At 46.2% G+C, this 22,008-nt stretch overlaps 1 protein-coding gene across 1 annotated transcript in view; it reads right to left on the reverse strand.

Moving 5' to 3' along the window:
- LOC112264409 (tax1-binding protein 1 homolog A) overlaps positions 1-13,767 on the reverse strand; it is a 55,985-nt gene extending 42,218 nt beyond the window's left edge. The window contains exons 1-5 of the mRNA XM_042295279.1: positions 13,606-13,767; positions 12,659-12,878; positions 5,464-5,566; positions 3,644-3,834; positions 3,418-3,540 (exon numbers count right to left, since the gene is read on the reverse strand). Of these exons, the coding sequence (XP_042151213.1) occupies positions 3,418-3,540; positions 3,644-3,834; positions 5,464-5,566; positions 12,659-12,850 (609 nt within the window). The 5' untranslated portion in view covers positions 12,851-12,878; positions 13,606-13,767. The remainder of the gene's footprint in view (positions 1-3,417; positions 3,541-3,643; positions 3,835-5,463; positions 5,567-12,658; positions 12,879-13,605) is intronic.
- Between the last annotated feature and the right edge of the window lie 8,241 nt (positions 13,768-22,008).

Raw genomic sequence — 22,008 nt, forward strand, 5'->3', positions numbered from 1 at the left:
TAAAACACACACACACACACACACACACACTAGGAAAAAGCACCAGGGGGCAGTAAGAGACTGGTTCCATATCATCAACGTTCTCCCCTAAGTTTCCTCCACTCTCCTTCCCTCCTCTCATCCTCCCTCATCCCTCCTTTCCCTTCCCTCCCTCCCTCCTCTCCTCCCTTCCCTCCTCTCTCCACTCTCCTTCCCTCCTCTCATCCTCCCTCCACTCTCCTTCCCTCCTTTCCTCCGTCCGTCCCTCCTTTCTCCACTCTCCGTCCCTCCTCCTTTCCTCCCTCTCCTCCCTCCTTTCCTCCCTCCTTTCCTCCACTCTCCTTCCCTCCTTTCCTCCACTCTCCGTCCCTCCTTTCCTCCACTCTCCGTCCCTCCTTTCCTTCCTCCACTCTCCTTCCCTCCTTTCCTCCACTCTCCGTCCCTCCTTTCCTCCACTCTCCTTCCCTCCTTTCCTCCACTCTCCTTCCCTCCTTTCCTCCACTCTCCTTCCCTCCTTTCCTCCACTCTCCCTCCTTTCCTCCACTCTCCTTCCCTCCTTTCCTCTCTTCCCTCCTTTCCTCCACTCTCCTTCCCTCCTTTCCTCCACTCTCCGTCCCTCCTTTCCTCCCTCTCCTTCCCTCCTCCACTCTCCGTCCCTCCTTTCCTCCACTCTCCTTCCCTCCTTTCCTCCACTCCTTCCCTCCTTTCCTCCTTTCCCTCCTTTCCTCCACTCCTTCCCTCCTTTCCTCCACTCTCCTTCCCTCCTTTCCTCCACTCTCCTTCCCTCCTTTCCTCCACTCTCCTTCCCTCCTTTCCTCCACTCTCCTTCCCTCCTTTCCTCCACTCTCCTTCCCTCCTTTCCTCCACTCTCCTTCCCTCCTTTCCTCCACTCTCCTTCCCCTTTCCTCCACTCTCCTTCCCTCCTTTCCTCCACTCTCCTTCCCTCCTTTCCTCCACTCTCCTTCCCTCCTTTCCTCCTCTCCTTCCCTCCTTTCCTCCACTCTCCTTCCCTCCTTTCCTCCACTCTCCTTCCCTCCTTTCCTCCACTCTCCTTCCCTCCTTTCCTCCACTCTCCTTCCCTCCTTTCCTCCACTCTCCGTCCCTCCTTTCACTCTCCTTCCCCCTCCTTCCCTCCTTTCCTCCACTCTCCTTCCCTCCTTTCCTCCCCTCCGTCCCTCCTTTCCTCCACTCTCCTTCCCTCCTCTCATCCTCCCTGCGTCCCTCCTCTCATCCTCCCTCCATCCCTCCTTTCCTCCTTTCCTCCACCCTCCTTCCCTCCTCTCATCCTCCCTCCTTCCCTCCTCCTTCCCTTCCTTTCCTCCACTCTCCTTCCCTCCTCTCATCCTCCCTGCGTCCCTCCTTTCCTCCACTCTCCTTCCCTCCTTTCCTCCACTCTCCTTCCCTCCTTTCCTCCACTCTCCTTCCCTCCTTTCCTCCACTCTCCTTCCCTCCTTTCCTCCACTCTCCGTCCCTCCTTTCATCCTCCCTGCGTCCCTCCTTTCCTCCACTCTCCTTCCCTCCTCTCATCCTCCCTGCGTCCCTCCTCTCATCCTCCCTGCGTCCCTCCTTTCCTCCACTCTCCTTCCCTCCTTTCCTCCACTCTCCGTCCCTCCTCTCATCCTCCCTGCGTCCCTCCTTTCCTCCACTCTCCTTCCCTCCTTTCCTCCACTCTCCGTCCCTCCTTTCATCCTCCCCCTATTTCCTCTAGTTTCAGTGGGTTAAATCTTACTCTGCAGGTTAAGTCACATGGAAATGTTTATTCACTGAACAACACCAAATGGTACTTCAAATAAATTACAAAATTGAAGTCACTCTCAGCAGTTGTAGTAAGATGAGAGTGAGAAAGAGAGAAAAACAGAGAGAAAAAGAGAGACGGCGAGAGAGAGAGCAGTGCCCCTAGTACATTGGCGTGACTGAGTCATGTTACTCCCTAAACTGGGCAGGGCCTTCCTTCACCCAGGCGGGTTTGCAGACAACCGTCTCTCATTCCACACGCATTTTAAAACAAGTTACAAGTGGGTGGCATTGTGAGTGTGTGTGTCAGTGGGATTGAGTGTGTGTCTGTATGGGTGAATTAGAATGTGTGTGTGGGGGAGGAGGAGTGGTCTGTGTGTATGTGTGTGGCCTTGACGTCATATTTGTTCACTCTGTGGTTGAGATGGCATTGCCCTGATGCCAGATGCCTGGGAGACCGTGTCCAGTTAGCGTCCTGGACCAGTGAGTCAGCTCGTTAAAAAGGGACAGAGAGACAGGCACACACACACACGAAACAAACAAAAAAAATATGACACACTGTGCAAACACAGTGCAAACAAACACAGATCAAAAAATATGTTTTGAACTGTGATCACTGAATAGGAACTGGCACAGTGCTCACAGTCTCCTGTGCACATTTCTCTCTCCCCTCCCTCACCTGGTTTGTGTGTTCAACCATGGACACAGATCATTCATAAACTTCATTAACGTTGATGTTTTGAACCTGTGATCACTGAATAGGAACTGGCACTCAGGTCTCTCTTCTGCTCCCTCGCTCTGTACAGTCTCCTGTGCTACGTATTTCTCTCTCCCCTCCCTCACCTGGTTGTGTGTGCGTAGCAGGCTGCAGGTCTCTCTCCCTCCCTCATCTGGTTGTGTGTGTATAGCAGGCTGCAGGTCTCTCTCCCCTCCCTCACCTGGTTGTGTGTACGTAGCAGGCTGCAGGTCTCTCTCCCCTCCCTCACCTGGTTGTGTGTCCGTAGCAGGCTGCAGGTCTCTCTCCCCTCCCTCACCTGGTTGTGTGTGCGTAGCAGGCTGCAGGTCTCTCTCCCTCCCTCACCCGTAGCAGGCTCCCTCCCTCACCTGGTTGTGTGTGCGTAGCAGGCTGCAGGCTCAGGTCTCTCCCTCCCTCCCTCCCTCCCTCACCTGGTTGTGTGTGCGTAGCAGGCTGCAGGTCTCTCTCCCTCTCTCACCTGGTTGTGTGCGTAGCAGGCTGTCTCTCTCCCTCCTCACCTGGTGCGTAGCAGGCTGCAGGTCTCTCCCTCCCTCACCTGGTTGTGTGTGCAGGCTGCAGGTCTCTCTCCCTCTCTCACCTGGCTGCGTAGCAGGCTCAGGTCTCTCTCCCTCCCTCACCTGGTGCGTAGCAGGCTGCAGGTCTCTCTCCCTCCCTCCCTCCCTCACCTGGTTGTGTGTACGTAGCAGGCTGCAGGTCTCTCTCCTCCCTCCCTCCCTCACCTGGTTGTGTGTGCGTAGCAGGCTGCAGGTCTCTCCCTCCCTCCCTCCCTCACCTGGTTGTGTGTCGTCAGGCTGCAGTCTCCCTCCCTCCCTCCCTCACCTCCTGCAGGCTGCAGGTCTCTCTCCCTCTTCACCCTCTCTCTCTCCCTCAGGTGGTAGCAGGCTGCAAGTCTCTCTCCCTCCCTCAACAGGCTGCAGGTCTCTCTCCTCTCCCTCACCCTAGCAGGCTGAGCCTCCTCTCTCTCTGTGCAGTCTCCTGTGCTCCTCCTGCAGCTGCTGCTTCTCCTCTTGCAGGTGGTGCATGGTCTTCAACAGCTCCCTGCGCTCCTGCTGAGCCTCCTCTACACGCTGCTTCTCACCAGAGGATAGAAGAGGAGACTGTGTACCAGTAACATTTAGACGGCTATACTGTATCTGTTTGTGTGTGTGTGTGTGTGTGTGTGTGTGTGTGTACCTCCAGCACACTGCTCTTGGTGGTCACTACCAGAATGTCTGAGTTGCTGTCATCCTCGGTAACGGTAAGACAGTCCTCGGTGGGCGTGGCCGGGCGGAACAGGAAAGGTGTGCTGGCGCCTCTGATGTCACCCGTGTGTGTGACGTAACAGAACTGATAAAACTCCCCGTCACTCTTGGGAACATAGTACCCTGCAAAGGGGGAGACCAAGTTGGAAAAAGTTAGGAAGGGCCTGGCATTTTGAGACCGTATCGTCAGGTGAATTGGTTGCGTTTATTTTGTCTAGAGTATTCATAAAGAGTATCAGAGTAGGACAGGGATGGGCATTTGGAATGATTTAACTATTAGAATAATATCATGACTTTTCCCTGGATATCCAGATAGTCAAAATACATGTTTCAAAGATTATTATTTAAAAAAATTATACTTCAATGGAGACTTGCTCACTGGACTCTGGAGGAAGCTGGTGAACTACACTCTACTTGCTTCAGCAGAAGGTGGTGGAGGGGCGGGAAAGGAGGAGCAGGGGCCGGTGTGTGTGACCAGGTGCCCAACTTTGGTTTTAGAAGTGGGTGGGACATAATTATATCTATTTTTTTGACCAGTCGGATAAACACTCCAAAGCCTATCCGACTGCTCGGAGGCATCCTCATGGTCCTAAAGCACACTGTTGCCTCATTTTGTATCACATTCTCAATAATAAAACTGAGGTGGGGGGCAAAATGTTGACTACATACATCAAATTGTTGTAAAGTAGCTAGCTTGCTACAGTAGACAGTTAAGTTAGCCAGCTAGCGAGCTAAAGTAGCAATGCTAACTGAGTCTTTTTTGCTGCGCTCCTCATCCTTGTCTACAACAACAGCCTACCTGTTGGTTGATCATTGTATCCTGCTTCTTCTCATTTAGCCAACCTGAATTCTGTCATTTTAATTCCATTTTGCATTGACTAAAATCTTTATCTTCCCATGAAGCCTCTGACTGTAACGCCTTGACCGACAACAGCGACAAGCTACAGGTGTGAAACGGGTGTGTAGGGTAATGGTGCATCCTTTGTTAAATGGGGCACCCTCGTAAAAACTGTCATTAAACTGTTGTTTTATTAAACTGTTAAATCTAATTGTCTATCCTTATAGGCTATTTAGCAACGTCACGTACCATTTTATTTCATTTCAGACAAAGCCTTTTCATTGTTAAAATAGGCTACTCTCTCAAGTAACCGAATAACCACGTCCGTTCAGATATTCGAATAACCGTGCCCATCCCTTAGAAGAAGTGCTGATCTAGGATCTGGTCCCCACATGCCCATATCATCATATGCATTATGATCTAAAAACGCAAAAATTAACCATAGATCAGCACTCCCGAGGCACTGTGAATCCTGACTGTCTAAATCTAATGTATATAAAATCACTCATCTTCTACTCATAGTAAACACATCATTCAATAAGAGTAAAAGTCCAGTACTTCAACTGCACTGTATGCGGTAAAGATCACTGTCAGTGATATAAACATATGCAGAAGTCACAGACTTCCACTGGCACCACAGAGACCATGTCAGCCCCTGTAAAAACCAGATCTCCAGCCCTCCATGTAGTGTGTGTGTAATATCCCTACACACACAGAGAGACAGAGACAGAGAGACAGAGAGAGAGAGAGAGAGGTGTTCAAGTCTCTGACCACGGTTGCGGTTGTATTCCATCAATAAAATAAGGTAGCTGGTTTAATATAGGGACTGTTAAATCATGAGGTTACCTTTGTATACCACAGTGCTTCCCATGGTGTGTGTGTGTGTACGTTCCTAAGTAAGTGTGTGTGTGTACCTTGGAACACCACAGCCCTGTGTACGGTGCTTCCAGGTTGGTAGTCTTGCGGCATGGGAGACCACAGGAAAGTGTAGTAATCCCTCGCTGTGTTCCAACCCACCTACAGACCCAACGCAGGAGGACAAGCTACAGCTAAAACATACACACTGGCATATTGTTCTCACACCAACACAGGACACACAGCAAGACTAGGATCTCACAAATACCTGTTACGTACCTTGTTAATCATAATACAAAAGAGTGGTATTGCCCAAAGCAAGATCAACAAGTTGAACAGCCCAGCAGCCGAAAAGTGAAACGTACACTACCGGTCAAAAGTTTTTGAACACCTACTCATACAGAGGTTTTTCTTTATTTTGACTATCTTCTACATTGTAGAATAATAGTGAAAGACATCAAAACTATGAAATAACACATATGGAATCATGTAGTAACCAAAAAAGTGTTAAACAAATCAAAATATATATTTTATATTTGAGTCTTCAAATTGCCACCCTTTGCCTTCATGAATGCACATTCTTGGCATTCCTTCAACCAGCTTCACCTGGAATGCTTTTCCAACAGTCTTGAAGGAGTTCCCACATATGCTGAGCACTTGTTGGCTGCTTTTCCTTCACTCTGCGGTCCGACTCATCCCAAACCATATCAATTTGGTTGAGGTCGGAGAATTGTGGAGGCCAGGTCATCTGATGCAGCACTCCATCACTCTCCTTCTTGGTAAAATAGCCCTTACACAGCCTGGAGGTGTGCTGGGTCATTGTCCTGTTGAAAAACAAATGATAGTCCCACTAAGTGCAAACCAGATGGGATGGCATATCGCTGCAGAATTCTGTGGTAGCCATGCTGGTTAAATGTGCCTTAAATAAATCACAGACAGTGTGACCAGCAAAGCACCCCCCACACCATAACACCTCCTCCTTCATGCTTCAAGGTGGGAACCACACAAATCAAATCAAATCAAATCAAATTTTATTTGTCACATACATGTATCTACATACACATGTAGAGATCATCCGCTCATCCGAGATCATCCGCTCACCTACTCTGCGTCTCACAAAGACACAGCGGTTGGAACAAAAAAAAATCTCAAATTTTGACTCAAGCCCTAAGGACAAATTTCCACCAGTCTAATGTCCATTGCTCGTGTTTCTTGGCCCAAGCAAGTCTCTTCTTATTATTGGTGTCCTTTAGTAGTGGTTTCTTTGCAGTAATTTGACCGTGAAGGCCTGATTCACAGACTCCTCTGAACAGTTGATGTTGAGATGTGTCTGTTACTTGAACACTATGAAGCATTTGTTTGGGCTGCCATTTCTGAGGTTGGTAACTAATGAAGTTATCCTCTGCAGCAGAGGTAATTCTGGGTCTTCCATTCCTGTGGCGGTCCTCATGAGAGCCAGTTTCATCATAGCGCTTGATGATTTTTGCGACTGCACTTGAAGAAACTTTAAAAGTTCTTGAAATGTTCCGGATTGACTGACCTTCATGTCTTAAAGTAATGATGGACTGTCGTTTTTCATTACTTATTTTAGCTGTTCTTGCCATAATATGGACTTGGTATTTTACCAAATAGGGCATTCTTCTGTACACCCATACCTTGTCACAACTCAACTGATTGGCTCAAACGCATTAAGAAGGAAAGAAATTCCACAAATGAACTTTTAAGGCATACCTGTTAATTGAAATGCATTCCAGGTGACTTCCTCATGAAGCTGGTTGAGAAAATGCCAAGCATGTGCAAAGCTGTCATCAAGGCAAAGGGTGTCTATTTGTTTCACCCTTTTTGGTTACTACATTATTCCATGTGTGTTATTTCATAGTGTTGATGTCTTCACTATTATTCTAATACGTAGACAATAGACAAAATATAGAAAAACCCTTGAATGAATAGGTGTTCTAAAACTTTTCACCAGTATTGTATTTCACAGCCGAATTGTGATTGGCTTTCTAAGTTGAAGATGGGTTTGTTTCACATCATGCACACCAGTCCTGTTCTCATTCTCATGTAACAGTAGGCTAAACAAAAATAATGTACCACAAACAATTACAGGGATGGAAACATGTATTTGAAACCACAAACCCTCCCTCACTCCTTGCCAGTTCTCCCCTCTCTCCTTGGAGAGGCTGGGGGGAGGTGTGTGTGTGTGTAAGTGCTGACAGAGGGGAGCAGCAGAGCCTAGTTTAAACGGAAGAAGACACAGAAGAGAAAGAGGTTCTAATTTTACACATACTTCTAAATGGTGGGAGAGAGATGTAATCATATCAATGTCGCCCCCTGTCACTTGAGGAGCGCATTTTCACATTCCTCGACAATGAGACACTTGCGTTCAGTCTGCATTGTCAATGCAGCACATGCAACAATGTTGATGACAACGATGCTGTTTTCACTTTTCTTTTTAATATAAATCCACTAGTGTTCTATAAATTACACTATAATTTTGTGTTTCTTACATCAGCAAACAGCAATTTGATTTTTCTTAGCAAATTGGGCCTAAATCTAAGGCTAATTTCTAGTGAGCTAATAAATGAACTGGGTCAGAGCAAACATAACAAGCTATACAGCCTGATAATACCAGTGATGGTGTAGACCTACAGCTGAATGTTTTTTGTGCAACAGTATCTTCTAAATCAAAGAGGAATACACAAAGCAAGAATGTTAGCTATAAAGTTGCTAAGAGAAAACATTAAATGTAGCCAAAGATTATAGGGTCCCCTAGGAAACACTTGTCAACACTTTGGTTCCTACCCTGTCACAATAACTCCTCCCTGGCATTTTAATTTGTTGTCATGTCAAACACCGTATTCAAAAGTGCCCACTATTATATTCTAACTATAGAATTAGAATAATAGTTATATTTCCATGATTCCAACAGTTCACCCAAGTGTTTTGCTCTAAACCAAGTCAAACTGCAACATTTGGTAAAAAAATAAGGCCTATATTGTTTGCCCATATCGTGGACCCTACATGGCAGTGTGGAAATTCTCTCAAATGAGTACAGGAAGTGCACAAATGTATGAAAATGCTGAATTTTTGTGGGGATGAATTGAACAGTATAAAACATTCAGAATTGAGAAAGACCAATTGAAATACATTAGAATGTATGTGTTGCTACCCTATGATCACACTACTCATAAAGCACATTTAGAACTTATATTATTCAAAAACAAAAAGCACCGACAAATACAGTCAACAAGAAATTAAATACTGTGATATGATATTTTGGCCATAGTCGCCCAGCCCTACCTTGATGACAACATCCACTATTAATGAAATAACAATGTTCGGTGTGATGATGATTGTTAGTTTGATGACAATGTTCTGTGCGAGGGTGATCGTGTTTTTAGTATGTTGACAGTAATTGGTGTGATATTATAAAGTAGAGTAATGCATGTAGGGCCTACTCAGAATGCAGGTGAAATTCCATGTGATAATAATAAATCTAACTCTATTCAGGTGAGAACATTATTTATACCCAAGTGTGTGTGTGTGTGTGTGTGTCTGTCTGTCTGTCAGTCTGTCAGTCAGTCTTTCTGTCTCTGTGTCTGTCTGTCTGTGTTAGTCTAAGTCTGAGTTTCCCAAACTCGGTCCTCGGGACCAGAAAATATCCCCCAGCAACACCTATCTGTTCTCCCTGCCTCCTCCCACCTCCCTCTGCACATTGAATAACCACACCACAGCTACTGGAAACATCTCTGTAGAAGGAAATAGGCCAGGATTTCCCAAACTCGGAACTCGCGACCCCAAGGGGTGCACGTTTTGGTTTTTACCCTAGCACTACACAGCTGATTCAAATAATCAACTAAACATCAAGCTTTGGTGTTAGGGAAAAAACAAAACGTGAACCCTTTGGGGTCCAGAGGATCGCGTTTGCGAAACGCTGGTCTACGGGGAGGTTTAAACACATAAATGATTTGCTAATTGTATAGTGGAGGGTTGCAGGTGACTGGAGTTTGGTTTGGAGTGTTCAGACTCAGGAGTGATGTTATAAAATAACCACAGATGAAGCTGCCATCCATCACGAATTAGAGGGGTATGCACATGGTCCGATGACACGTTAATTACACTCTTACTGCACGGGTTTCTCCCAGCTACATGCCACAACTCCACTACCTCCTGAATCAGGGGCTTTTCCAGAGGTGTGTGTTTTAAATCTTAAGAGTTGATACAAGTCCATTTAAGCTTCTAATTGCATTAGAAGAAAATAGGTCTTAAAACTTCAATCTCATTCCAATCTTACTTTGTTTGATATATGGATAAGTGTGATAAGTGTAGGAATATTATCATGGTATCATCAAGGCCTTGTGATGCCAATCCCAGGTTTTAGAAGACAGTATTAATGACCGTATACAGCCAGTAGGGGGAGCCTGTACCTAACCTACATATTTTGTGTCAGAGAGCCTCAGGGTGTCTGTGTGTGTGTCAAGGGTAATGTGAGTAAGTGCCCAAGCAGCTGTGCTAGATGTATGTGTCTGGAGCTCTCTCAGTAGTGCAATCACACACACACACAGCGAGAGCCGGGGAGGATGGGGGGAGGGGTAGTGTCATGGCACAAGAGAAAAGCATTAGAAGATAAAAGTGTGAGAAGGGTGAAAAGTGAGGGAGGAGTGTTGGGTTGAAAAACTGACATTTTTTAAATAATTCCTCCTGTGGCTGAGTTTCACGCTTTTCATGGGAAAAGCCTACCACCTCTAGCTGCGGAAATACACAGCTCTTTATCACACTCCCAACGCTTCACCATGAAACAGTTTTCATTAGTGCAGACTAACCAGCTACATTTTCCAATCTACATTTTCCAAATAAACCCACCATCTTTATTCCTTTTTAATTGAGCTGGGTGGATTTGAAGTAACTTCTTAAAAGATGATAAATGTTTGCTTTTTGTCTTTACGAGACATTAAGCTTCCTCCTTCACATTTCCTGTTAATTCAGTGTGAAATTTGATGGCCCTGATGAAAGAGGAGATATATAGAGAGAGGGGGAGGGAGGGGGAAACAAGAGAAGGAGAGGTGGAAGAGAGAAAGTGAGAGATGGAAGAGAGAGAAAGAAATAAGGATGTGTGTGTGTGGGGGGTTGCAATGAAAAATAAAGATCTGGTTAGACCAGAGAGACCAACCAGAAAATACTCCCCAGCAACACCTATCTGTTCTCCCTTCCTCCTCCCACCTCCCTCTGCACATTGAATAACCACACCACAGCTACTGGAAACATCTCTGTAGAAGGAAATAGGCCAGGATTTCTCAAACTCGGAACTCGCGACCCCAAGGGGTGCACGTTTTGGTTTTTGCCCTAGCACTACACAGCTGATTAAAATAACCATCTAAATCATCAAGCTTTGATAATTTGAATCAGCTGTGTAGTGTAAGGGCAAAAACCAAAACACTGAAATAGAGAAGAGAATCAGGTTGATGAGAATCAGGCCAATCTTCTAGTTGGAGACACGACGAGGCCTATCGGCCAATCTTCTCGTTGGAGACACGACGAGGCCTACCGGCCAATCTTCTAGTTGGAGGCACGACGAGGCCTGACGGCCAATCTTCTAGTTGGAGGCACGACGAGGCCTGACGGCCAATCTTCTAGTTGGAGACACGACGAGGCCTGACGGCCAATCTTATAGTTGGAGACACGACGAGGCCTAACGGCCAATCTTCTAGTTGGAGGCACGACGAGGCCTGACGGCCAATCTTCTAGTTGGAGACACATGACGAGGCCTAACGGCCAATCTTCTAGTTGGAGACACATGACGAGGCCTGACGGCCAATCTTCTAGTTGGAGACACATGACGAGGCCTGACGGCCAATCTTCTAGTTGGAGACACGACGAGGCCTAGCGGACAATCTTCTAGTTGGAGACACGACCAGGCCTAACGGCCAATCTTCTAGTTGGAGACACGAGGCCTGGCGGCCAATCTTCTAGTTGGAGACACGACGAGGCCTAACGGCCAATCTTCTAGTTGGAGACACATGACGAGGCCTACCGGCCAATCTTCTAGTTGGAGACACGACGAGGCCTGACGGCCAATCTTCTAGTTGGAGACACATGACGAGGCCTGACGGCCAATCTTCTGGTTGGAGACACATGACGAGGCCTAGCGGCCAATCTTCTAGTTGGAGACACGACCAGGCCTGACGGCCAATCTTCTAGTTGGAGACACGACGAGGCCTAACAGCCAATCTTCTAGTTGGAGACACATGACGAGGCCTAGCGGCCAATCTTCTAGTTGGAGACACATGACGAGGCCTAGCGGCCAATCTTCTAGTTGGAGACACGACCAGGCCTAACGGCCAATCTTCTAGTTGGAGACACAACCAGGCCTAACGGCCAATCTTCTAGTTGGAGACACGACGAGGCCTGACGGCCAATCTTCTAGTTGGAGACACATGACGAGGCCTAACGGCCAATCTTCTAGTTGGAGAGGCCTAACGGCCAATCTTCTAGTTGGAGACACGACGAGGCCTGACGGCCAATCTTCTAGTTGGAGACACATGACGAGGCCTAGCGGCCAATCTTCTAGTTGGAGACACGACCAGGCCTAACGGCCAATCTTCTAGTTGGAGACACGACCAGGCCTAACGGCCAATCTTCTAGTTGGAGACACGACCAGGCCTAACGGCCAATCTTCTAGTTGGAGACACGACCAGGCCTAACGGCCAATCTTCTAGTTGGAGACACGACCAGGCCTAACGGCCAATCTTCTAGTTGGAGACACGACCAGGCCTAACGGCCAATCTTCTAGTTGGAGACACATGACGAGGCCTAACGGCCAATCTTCTAGTTGGAGACACATGACGAGGCCTAGCGGCCAATCTTCTAGTTGGAGGCACGATGAGGCCTGACAGCCAATCTTCTAGTTGGAGGCACGACGAGGCCTAACGGCCAATCTTCTAGTTGGAGACACGACGAGGCCTGACGGCCAATCTTCTAGTTGGAGGGTCATGAGGCTACATTTAGGCCCAGTGACGACTGCATAGGATGACTGCATAGCGTCTGATGAATCAATGCTCTATACAGTGTGAGAAGTACTGATGCAGAGCTAAGGGAGATCTAGTGTCGCTCACCCAGTCTTTGGGTGGGGTGTAGCTTAAAGATGCCCACCGGTCGTTGGGGGGTGGGTTGTAAATAGGGTAGGGTGTACCTTAAAGATGCCCACCAGTCTTTGGAGTGGGGAGTGATGTAGGATGTGTGTGTTTGTGTTACCTTAAATATTCCCACCCAGTCTTTGGGGTTGGGGGTGATGTACGAGGTGAGGGTGTAGCAACACTCCAGTGCCTCCTGGGGCAGGAAGCTCTTCCCAACGTTTTGGAAGATGACATGGGCAAAGTTTGATGTTTCCATGACGCCGATGACACTGCTGGGCAAAGAGCCCACCACCTGGAACGATGACATCATATCCTGTTTGTCACTTCATTTGTCCGAACTGCAGGGAAAATTAGTAATAGAGAGAATTTGGGAAAGAATATAGGGAAGGGATATGAAAACATTTCTGGTTGGGCATGCATATCCCCCCCCCCTCTCACACACACACATCATATTGACATTTTACCCATTTACAATCAAATGTAAATAAATGCTAGTGAACTGAGATGCAACATGGAAGAATTCCAAGCCTGCCTAAACATGTTAAAATAACGACATGATCGCAAACAGACTGCATGAGATCATGTCAAATAAAAACTACAATATAGGCTTCCAAAAGCTGAAGCGAGTGATCGCCCAAACAAGGACGGCCAAATGTAACACAGCCAGCACAGGTCTCATTTACCACAGGCGAACGGGGAGTTGCTAACTATAGCTAGGTAGCGAGCTAATATTCCCTTGGCATTTTCCAAGAGCCTGTATCTGACACAAACACGCTTAAGTTGATTAGCTAGATAGCTATAATGTTCGCATATATAACGTTGCCCTAACGTAACTATCATGTTCATTGACAAGTGGATCGATTAAGATCTCCGCATTAACCTTCAAGGGCCTTGTAGCTAACTAACGTCACGTTGGCTAACGGATCTGACAACAAACTAGCTTATATTGTTAGCTAGCTAGCAATAATCTCAGTGTTAGCTATAGCTATACGTCTTGCTAGTAGGCCAAATCCCCTAGCAATATGACAATCACAGATATTTCTTCCGCTTGAATCGATTCATTACCTGTCTTACGAATCCAAACTGTGACAAATTGTGTTTTGAAAGCCAAATGTGTCAGTCCAAACGCGGTTGTGGAAATATCTTCAACCCCCGTTGTCAAAGCATTGAAGATGCTGATGCTTTTCCTGAAATGTGAAAACTGATGGTGTCACTTCCGGGATGGGTTGGTGGCGGTGCTGAGGAGAGAGATTCCATTTCCACCACGCGCAAATTCCAATGAGGTGATGCCGCAAAACAATCTATTTGCAAGTATAAACCAATAAAGCAATTAATGAATATACAGTAGCTATCTCTGGCAAATGTGAGGTTATTTGCCCAGTTGCTGCATCTTGCACTGGGAATAGAGCGAAAGGTATACAACACAGAGTGATGATGGAGTGAGTCGCTGGGGGTTCTAGGGGGCGGCGGGTAGCCTAGTGGTTAGCGCGAATCCCTGAGTTGACAAATCTGTCGTTCTGCCTCTGAACAAGGCAGTTAACCCACTACCTAGGCCGTCATTGTAAATAAGAATTAGGGTCCATCAGGCTTAGCTAAAATGCAAAAAAAATGTGAAGTCAATTTGATAAAGCTGTAATCTTAATAGACGTGACCCTGTAAACGCCCAGGTCAAGGAGAAATAAGCATGGCTGCCTTGTTCAGAGAGTGTCGGAATCTATTGCAAAGGTGCAATACTCTTGTCGACCTGGATCTCGGTAACGTGTTTACATGTTTTTCTATTTTCCACCATCTTTTTCCCGGTGTGCATGTACATAATAGATCAAAATGGCTGTTTTTCTGCAAATCTTCTGAACAGTTGGTTACCCACTGTGTTTTTTGTTTTATCTTTATTTAACTAGGCAAGTCAGTTAAGAACAAATTCTTGTTTACAATGACGGCCTACCCAGCCAAACCCTGCCCTAACCCGGACGACCCCAGACGACCCCAGACGAAGCTGGGCCAATTGTGCACCGCCCTGGGTTTGAACCAGGGTGTCTGTAGTGATGCCTCTAGCACTGAGATGCAGTGCCTTAGACCGCTGCGCAACTCTAGAGCCCATACAATTTCCTCCCAAGTTGTTGTTAACGAAATATGAACATTTTAACTATGAACTGATTGCTTGTAACAATGGACATGGCTATACGCTCATCTCTCACATCCCTATCAGTCAATTCTTTAAAATCATGTTTCCTTCACTCTTCATGTGACCAACTGGATGGAAGACAACGTTATTCGTGGCTGGAGTAACTACCAGCATGCCTGCACAAGCCTGATAATTTTAATTAATGACAAGGCTCCCCTAGGACGGTGAACTCAGTCAGCATCTCAATTTACTGTTGACAGTTATAATAGTAGACTACACAAGGTGCAATTTCGAAATTTGGTTGGTCACATGGTTGGTTGAAATTTTATTGGTCACATGCATGTGATTAGCAGATGTTATTGCGGGTGTAGCGAAATGCTTGTGCTTCTAGCTCCGAAAGTGCAGTAATATCTAACAAGTAATGTCTAACAGACGACACAAGATATACCCAATACACACAAATCTAAGTAGGAATGCATTTAGACTATATACATATGGACGAGTGACTTCAGAGCGGAACGGCTAAGATATAGTATAGAAAACAGTATATACATATGAGATGAGTAATGCCAGATATGTAAACATTAAGTGACTAGTGTTCCATTTCTTAAAGTGGCCAGTGATTTCTAGACTATGCCTAAAGGCAGCAGCCTCTAATGTGCTAGTTGATGGCTGTTTAACAGTCTGATGGCCTTGAGATATAAGCTGTTTTTCACTCTCTTGATCCCAGTTTTGATGCACAGTTGGTGTTATGTCATAGCCCAAGAATGTACTTTAATTAAGGAGTGTCCTATCGTTACTCTTTAAGGTCCAAGAACCTTATGTTGTTTTCAGAGGTAGGCTGGCATCTAAACGTGAATTGATTCTCAATTGTAAAACTGTTCTAGAAACATAAACCCTTTTACTTTCATAGCACATCAAAATATTTTAACTAATGCAAAATCTACTGACTGTACACTTTTAACCGGCTTCATCACAGTTGCAGCCGACAGTATTTTTCAGCTACAACATGTTTCTGGTGGCCTTTTTCCTTTACACACAGGTGTTCGGAGCATGCTAGATAGCTAATTAGCACAGGTGGTCGCCTGTCTTCCATAAACACACTGTAATATGGACATATAACCATGTGGGAACACTAACCCTAACCCATTTAGTGTCTATGAATGGGGTAGTTATGTCAATCACTGATAGTCACTCAATTAGCCCATGTCAGCTTTTTAGATTGGTAAATTAATCGAGCCAGCTATAAACTTGTAGTAATCATTGTTGAATTACCGACCAGAGGGCCCCCATTGATTTTGTAAGTCAGGGCAAAATTTAGCTTAGGGCCCCCAAAAGGCTAGGGCCGGCTGTGGATGTGGGTATGCAGACCTGTGAGTCATTGCGGCCCCTCATGTTGAGTTCAGATTTGTTTTGGCTCCCATCCCAATCCCTGTAATAGGGGATTCTTCATGTTCTGAATTGTTCAGTGGGGTCTTTCTCTAACATACACTATTTTTACAAAAGTATGTGGACACCCCTTCAAATTACTGGATTCAGCTATTTCAGCCACACCCATTGCTGACCGGTGTATAAAATCGAGCACACAGCCATGCAATCGCCATAGACAAACATTGGCAGTAGAATGGCCGTACTGAAGAGCTCAGTGACTTTCAACGTGGCACTGTCATAGGATGCCACCTTTCCAACAAGTGAGTTTGTCAAATGTCTGCCCTGCTAGAGCTGCCCTGGTCAACTGTAACTGCTATTTTCGTGAAGTGGAAACGTCTAGGAGCAACAACTGTTCAGCCGCAAAGTGGTAGGCCACACAAGCTCACAGATTGGGACCGCCGAGTACTGAAGCACGTAGTGCGTAGAAATAGTCTGTCCTCGGTTGCAACCCTCACAACTGAGTTCCAAACTGCCTCTGGAAGCAACGTCAGCACAATCATTTCATTGAGTGTTTCATAAAATGGGTTTCTATGGCCGAGCAGCCGCACACCAGCCTAAGATCACCATGTACAATGCCAAACGTCGGCTGGAGTGGTGTAAAGCTCGCCGCCATTGGACTACGAAGCAGTGGAAACACGTTATCTGGAGTTATGAATCACTCTTCACCATCTGTCAGTCCGACGGACGAGTCTGGGTTTGGCAGATGCCAGGAGGACGCTACCTGCCCCAATGCATAGTGCCAACTGTAAAGTTTGGTGGAGGAGGAATAATGGTCTGGGGCTGTTTTTCATGGTTAGGGCTAGGCCCCTTAGTTCCAGTGAAGGGAAATCTTAACGCTACAGCATACAATGACAGCATACAACTTTGTGGCAACAGTTAGAGGGAAGACCCTTTCCTGTGTGACTTCCGGCGCCGACAGAGATGGCCGCCTCGCTTCGCGTTCCTAGGAAACTATGCAGTAGTTTTTTTTGTTTTTTTTATGTGTTATTTATTACATTGGTACCCCAGGTAATCTTAGGTTTTATTACGTACAGTCGGGAGGAACTACTGGATATAAGAGCAACGTCAACTCACCATCATTACGACCAGGAATACGACTTTCCCAAAGCGGATCCTGTGTTTTTCCCACCACCCTGGACAATTGATCGGATCCCAGCCGGCGAACCAATACAACGACGCCGTAAAAGGGGCAGACGAAGCGGTCTTCTGGTCAGGCTCCGGAGACGGGCACATCACGCACCACTCCCTAGCATACCACTCGCCAATGTCCAGTCTCTTGACAACAAGGTTGATGAAATCCGAGCAAGGATAGCATTCAAGAGAGACATAAGAGACTGTAACGTTCTTTGCTTCATGGAAACATGGCTCACTCAAGACATGCTATCGGAGTCGGTACAGCCAGCTGGTTTCTTCACGCATCGCGCTGACAGAAGCAAGCATCTTTCTGGTAAGAAGAGGGGTGGGGGGTAAACTTATGATTAACGAGACGTGGTGTGATCATAACAGCACACAGGAACTCAAGTCCTTCTGTTCACCTGACTTAGAATTCCTCACAATCAAATGTCGACCGCATTATCTACCAAGAGAATTCTCTTAGATTATAATCACAGCCGCATATATTCCTCCCCCCAAGCAGACACATCGATGGCCCTGAACAAACTTTATTTATCTATGTAAACTGGAAACCACATATCCTGAGGCTGCATTCATTGTAGCTGGGGATTTTAACAAGGCTAATCTGAAAACAAGACTCCCTAAATTCTATCAGCATATCGATTGTGCTACCAGGGCTGGTAAAACCCTGGATCATTGTTATTCTAACTTCCGCGATGCATAGGCCCTCCCCCGCCTTCCTTTCAGAAAAGCTGACCACGACTTAATTTAGTTGCTTCCAGTGTATAGACAGAAACTAAAACAGGAAGCTCCCGCTCTCAGGTCTGTTCAACGCTGGTCCGACCAATCTGATTCCACGCTTCAAGATTGCTTCGATCACGTGGATTGGGATATGTTCCGCATTGCGTCAAACAACAACATTGACAAATACGCTGATTTGGTGAGCGAGTTCATTGGCGATGTCGTACCCACATCAACTATTAAAACATTCCCCAACCAGAAACCGTGGATTGATGGCAGCATTCGCGCGAAACTGAAAGCGCAAACCACTGCTTTGAACCTGGGAAAGGTGACCGGAAACATGACAGAATACAAACAGTGTAGCTATTCCCTCTGCAAGGCAAACAAACAAGCTAAGCGTCAGTATAGAAACAAAGTAGAGTCGCAATTCAACGGCTCAGACACAAAAGATATGTGGCCGGGTCTACAGTCAATCATGGATTACAAAAAGAAAACCAGCCCCGTCGCGGACCAGGATGTCTTGCTCCCGGACAGACTAAACAACTTCTTTGCTCGCTTTGAGGACAATACAGTGCCACTGGCACAGCCCGCTACCAAAACCTGCGGACTCTCCTTCACTGCAGCCAACGTGAGTAAAACATTTAAACATGTTAACCCTCGCAAGGCTGCAGGCCTAGACGGCATCCCCAGCCGCGTCCTCAGAGCATGCACAGACCAGCTGGCTGGTGTGTTTACGGACATATTCAATCAATGCTTATCCCAGTCTGCTGTTCCCACATGCTTCAAGAGGGCCACCATTGTTCCTGTTCCCAAGAAAGCTAAGGTAACTGAGCTAAACGACTACTGCCCCGTAGCACTCACTTCCGTCATCATGAAGTGCTTTGAGAGACTAGTCAAGGACCATATCACCTCCACCCTACCTGACACCCTAGACCCACTCCAATTTGCTTACCAACCCAATAGGTCCACAGATGACGCAATCGCAACCACACTGCACACTGCCCTAACCCATCTAGACAAGAGGAATACCTATGTGAGAATGCTGTTCATCGACTACAGCTCAGCATTATCACCATAGTACCCTCCAAACTCGTCATCAAGCTCAAGACCCTGGATCTCGACCCTGCCCTGTGCAACTGGGTACTGGACTTCCTGACGGGCCACCCCCAGGTGGTGGGAGTAGGTAACAACATCTCCACCCCGCTGATCCTCAACACTGGGGCCCCACAAGGGTGCGTTCTGAGCCCTCTCCTGTACTCCCTGTTCACCCACGACTGCGTGGCCATGCACGCCTCCAACTCAATCATCAAGTTCGCAGACGACACTACAGTGGTAGGCTTGATTACCAACAACGTTGAGACGGCCTACAGGGAGGAGGTGAGAGCCCTCGGAGTGTGGTGTCAGGAAAATAACCTGATACTCAACGTCAACAAAACAAAGGAGATGACAGTGCACTTCAGGAAACAGCAGAGGGAGCACCCCCCTATCCACATCGACGGGACAGTAGTGGAGAGGGTGGAAAGTTTTAAGTTCCTCGGCGTACACATCACGGACAAACTGTATTGGTCCACCCACACAGACAGCGTGGTGAAGAAGGCGCAGCTGCGCCTCTTCAACTTCAGGAGGCTGAAGAAATTTGGCTTGTCACCAAAAGCTCTCACAAACTTTTACAGATGCACAATCGAGAGCATCCTGTCTGGCTGTATCAACGCCTGGTACGACAACTGCTCCGCCCACAACCGTAAGGCTCTCCAGAGGGTAGTGAGGTCTGCACAACGCATCACTGGGGGCAAACTACCAGCCCTCCAGGACACCTACACCACCCGATGTCACAGGAAGGCCATAAAGATCATCAAGGACAACAACCACCCGAGCCACTGCCTGTTCACCCCGCTATCATCTAGAAGGCGAGGTCAGTACAGGTGCATCAAAGCAGGGACCGAGAGCCTGAAAAACAGCTTCTATCTCAAGGCCATCAGACTGTTAAACAGCCACCACTAACATTGAGTGGCTGCTGCCATACATGTAAAAAATGTATCACTAGCCACTTTAAACAATGCCACTTAATATAATGTTTACATACCCTACACTACTCATCTCTTATGAATATACTGTACTCGATACCATCTACTGCATCTTGCCTATGCCGTTCTGTACCATCACTCATTCATATCTTTATGTACATATTCTTCATCCCTTTACACGTGTGTGCATAAGGTAGCTGTTGAGAAATTGTTAGGTTAGATTACTCGTTGGTTATTACTGCATTGCTGGAACTAGAAGCACAAGCATTTTGCTACACTCGCATTAACATCTGCTAACCATATGTATGTGACAAATACAATTTTATTTGTTTCAGCATGATAATGCCCCAGTGCACAAAGCGATGCAGAAATGGTTTGTCAAGATCGGTGTGGAAGAACTTGACTGGCCTGCACAGAGCCCTGACCTCAACCCCATCGAACGCCTTTGGGATGAACTGGAATTCCAAATGCGCGCCAGGCGTAATCGCCCAACATCAGTGCCTGACCTCACTAATGCTCTTGTGGCTGAATGGAAGCAAGTCCCTGCAGCAATGTTCCAACATCTGGTGGAAAGTCTTCCCAGAAGAGTGGAGGCTGTTATAGCAGCAAAGGTGGGACCAACTCCATATTAATGGACATGCTTTTGGAATGAGAAGTTCCAATGATCAGGTGTCCACATACTTTTGATTGTGTTGTGTATCATTAACATAACCAAAAAGTAGAATTTCTTCAACTAATAACCTACTACCTCATAAACACCAAGCTTTGTTGACAGAGCTGTGATGCTTTCTCACAGCAACTTATGAGGCTTTGACATGTTGTGGCGTGTCTGCAAAGTTGTTTCTGCGGGGCACAAAAAACAAAATGAGCAGGACACGAGTTGAATTAAATGTAAAATACTTTAAAAATAAAAAGCTTGTGGTATGCTGGTGCTCTGTTGACATTTCACAGAGATACACTTGTTATTGTGAGAAATCTTTGAATAATAGGAATTTGCATTAATATGAAAGCGTATAATATGAAAATACTAGCCTACATGCCATTTCTCAAAATCAATATCTATCTTACCTCTGTTGTTTTATGTCCTCTGGATTGGAGAAGAGAGATGAATAGGTCAAGGGTGAGTGTGCCAGTTAGCCTTAATTTTCTCACAGCATCAGTCTAGCTGACGCAATGCTATTTTCCTGATATTTTACCACTTTTTTTTTCTCTCTGGCATACATTGATTTAACCGTCCTAATCTTTGCCATCCTACAAGGGTAAGAACTCCATAAGTTTTGATCTAATTATGATAGACATGTTTTCTTAGAGGAGTATCTACGCAATTACCATATTATTTTACCCATTGGATAAAATATGCATTTTTGATTGGACACCCTAATCCCCCTCTTCCTACACTATCATACCTGTGTCAATTAATTTGACATAACTATCTGCATCACTTCACATTTGTCACTTTACACTAATTATGCTGAACTCCAAATGCCCCTCCATCTTAGACAGAGGCCTTTCTTCCTTAGCTACTCAGTTTTTGAAGAAATCTAATGTCTATCAACATTAGGCCTGAAAATCCAGTAGGCCTACCCCACTGTCACTAGTTTTGTCTACTTCTCTTAATCATCAGATATTGCGACACAATTGCTAAGCTCTGAATGTGACATTTCTTCACCCTATGAAGAAAGCAGCATGTCAGGAAAAAAATGCATAGAAACATCATCTAATGTGTAAACACAGCCTGTTATTCTCCAAACCGGGTGAACATATCTAGCCTTGTCCATGCATTGGGTGTGTCCACTAAGGGAGTGTGGGTGCGCTAATATAGCTTCCTGTTAGTCAGCAAGCTGTGTTACCATGTAGGCTAACTCTGAGGGAAGCTCTGTGTGGTTTTACATAATAGCTGCATGTCCAACGACTTGTTCAACTACACATCTTTGTCTATTTATTGAGGGTACCAGACAACCCTTTTCATTATTTTGTCTACAACACATTTGGATTAGTGTGTCGTTTATAAATGGAGACATGTAGCAATCGTAAGGG

Source organism: Oncorhynchus tshawytscha, linkage group LG13, assembly GCF_018296145.1.
Source record: "Oncorhynchus tshawytscha isolate Ot180627B linkage group LG13, Otsh_v2.0, whole genome shotgun sequence".
NCBI lineage: Eukaryota > Metazoa > Chordata > Actinopteri > Salmoniformes > Salmonidae > Oncorhynchus > Oncorhynchus tshawytscha.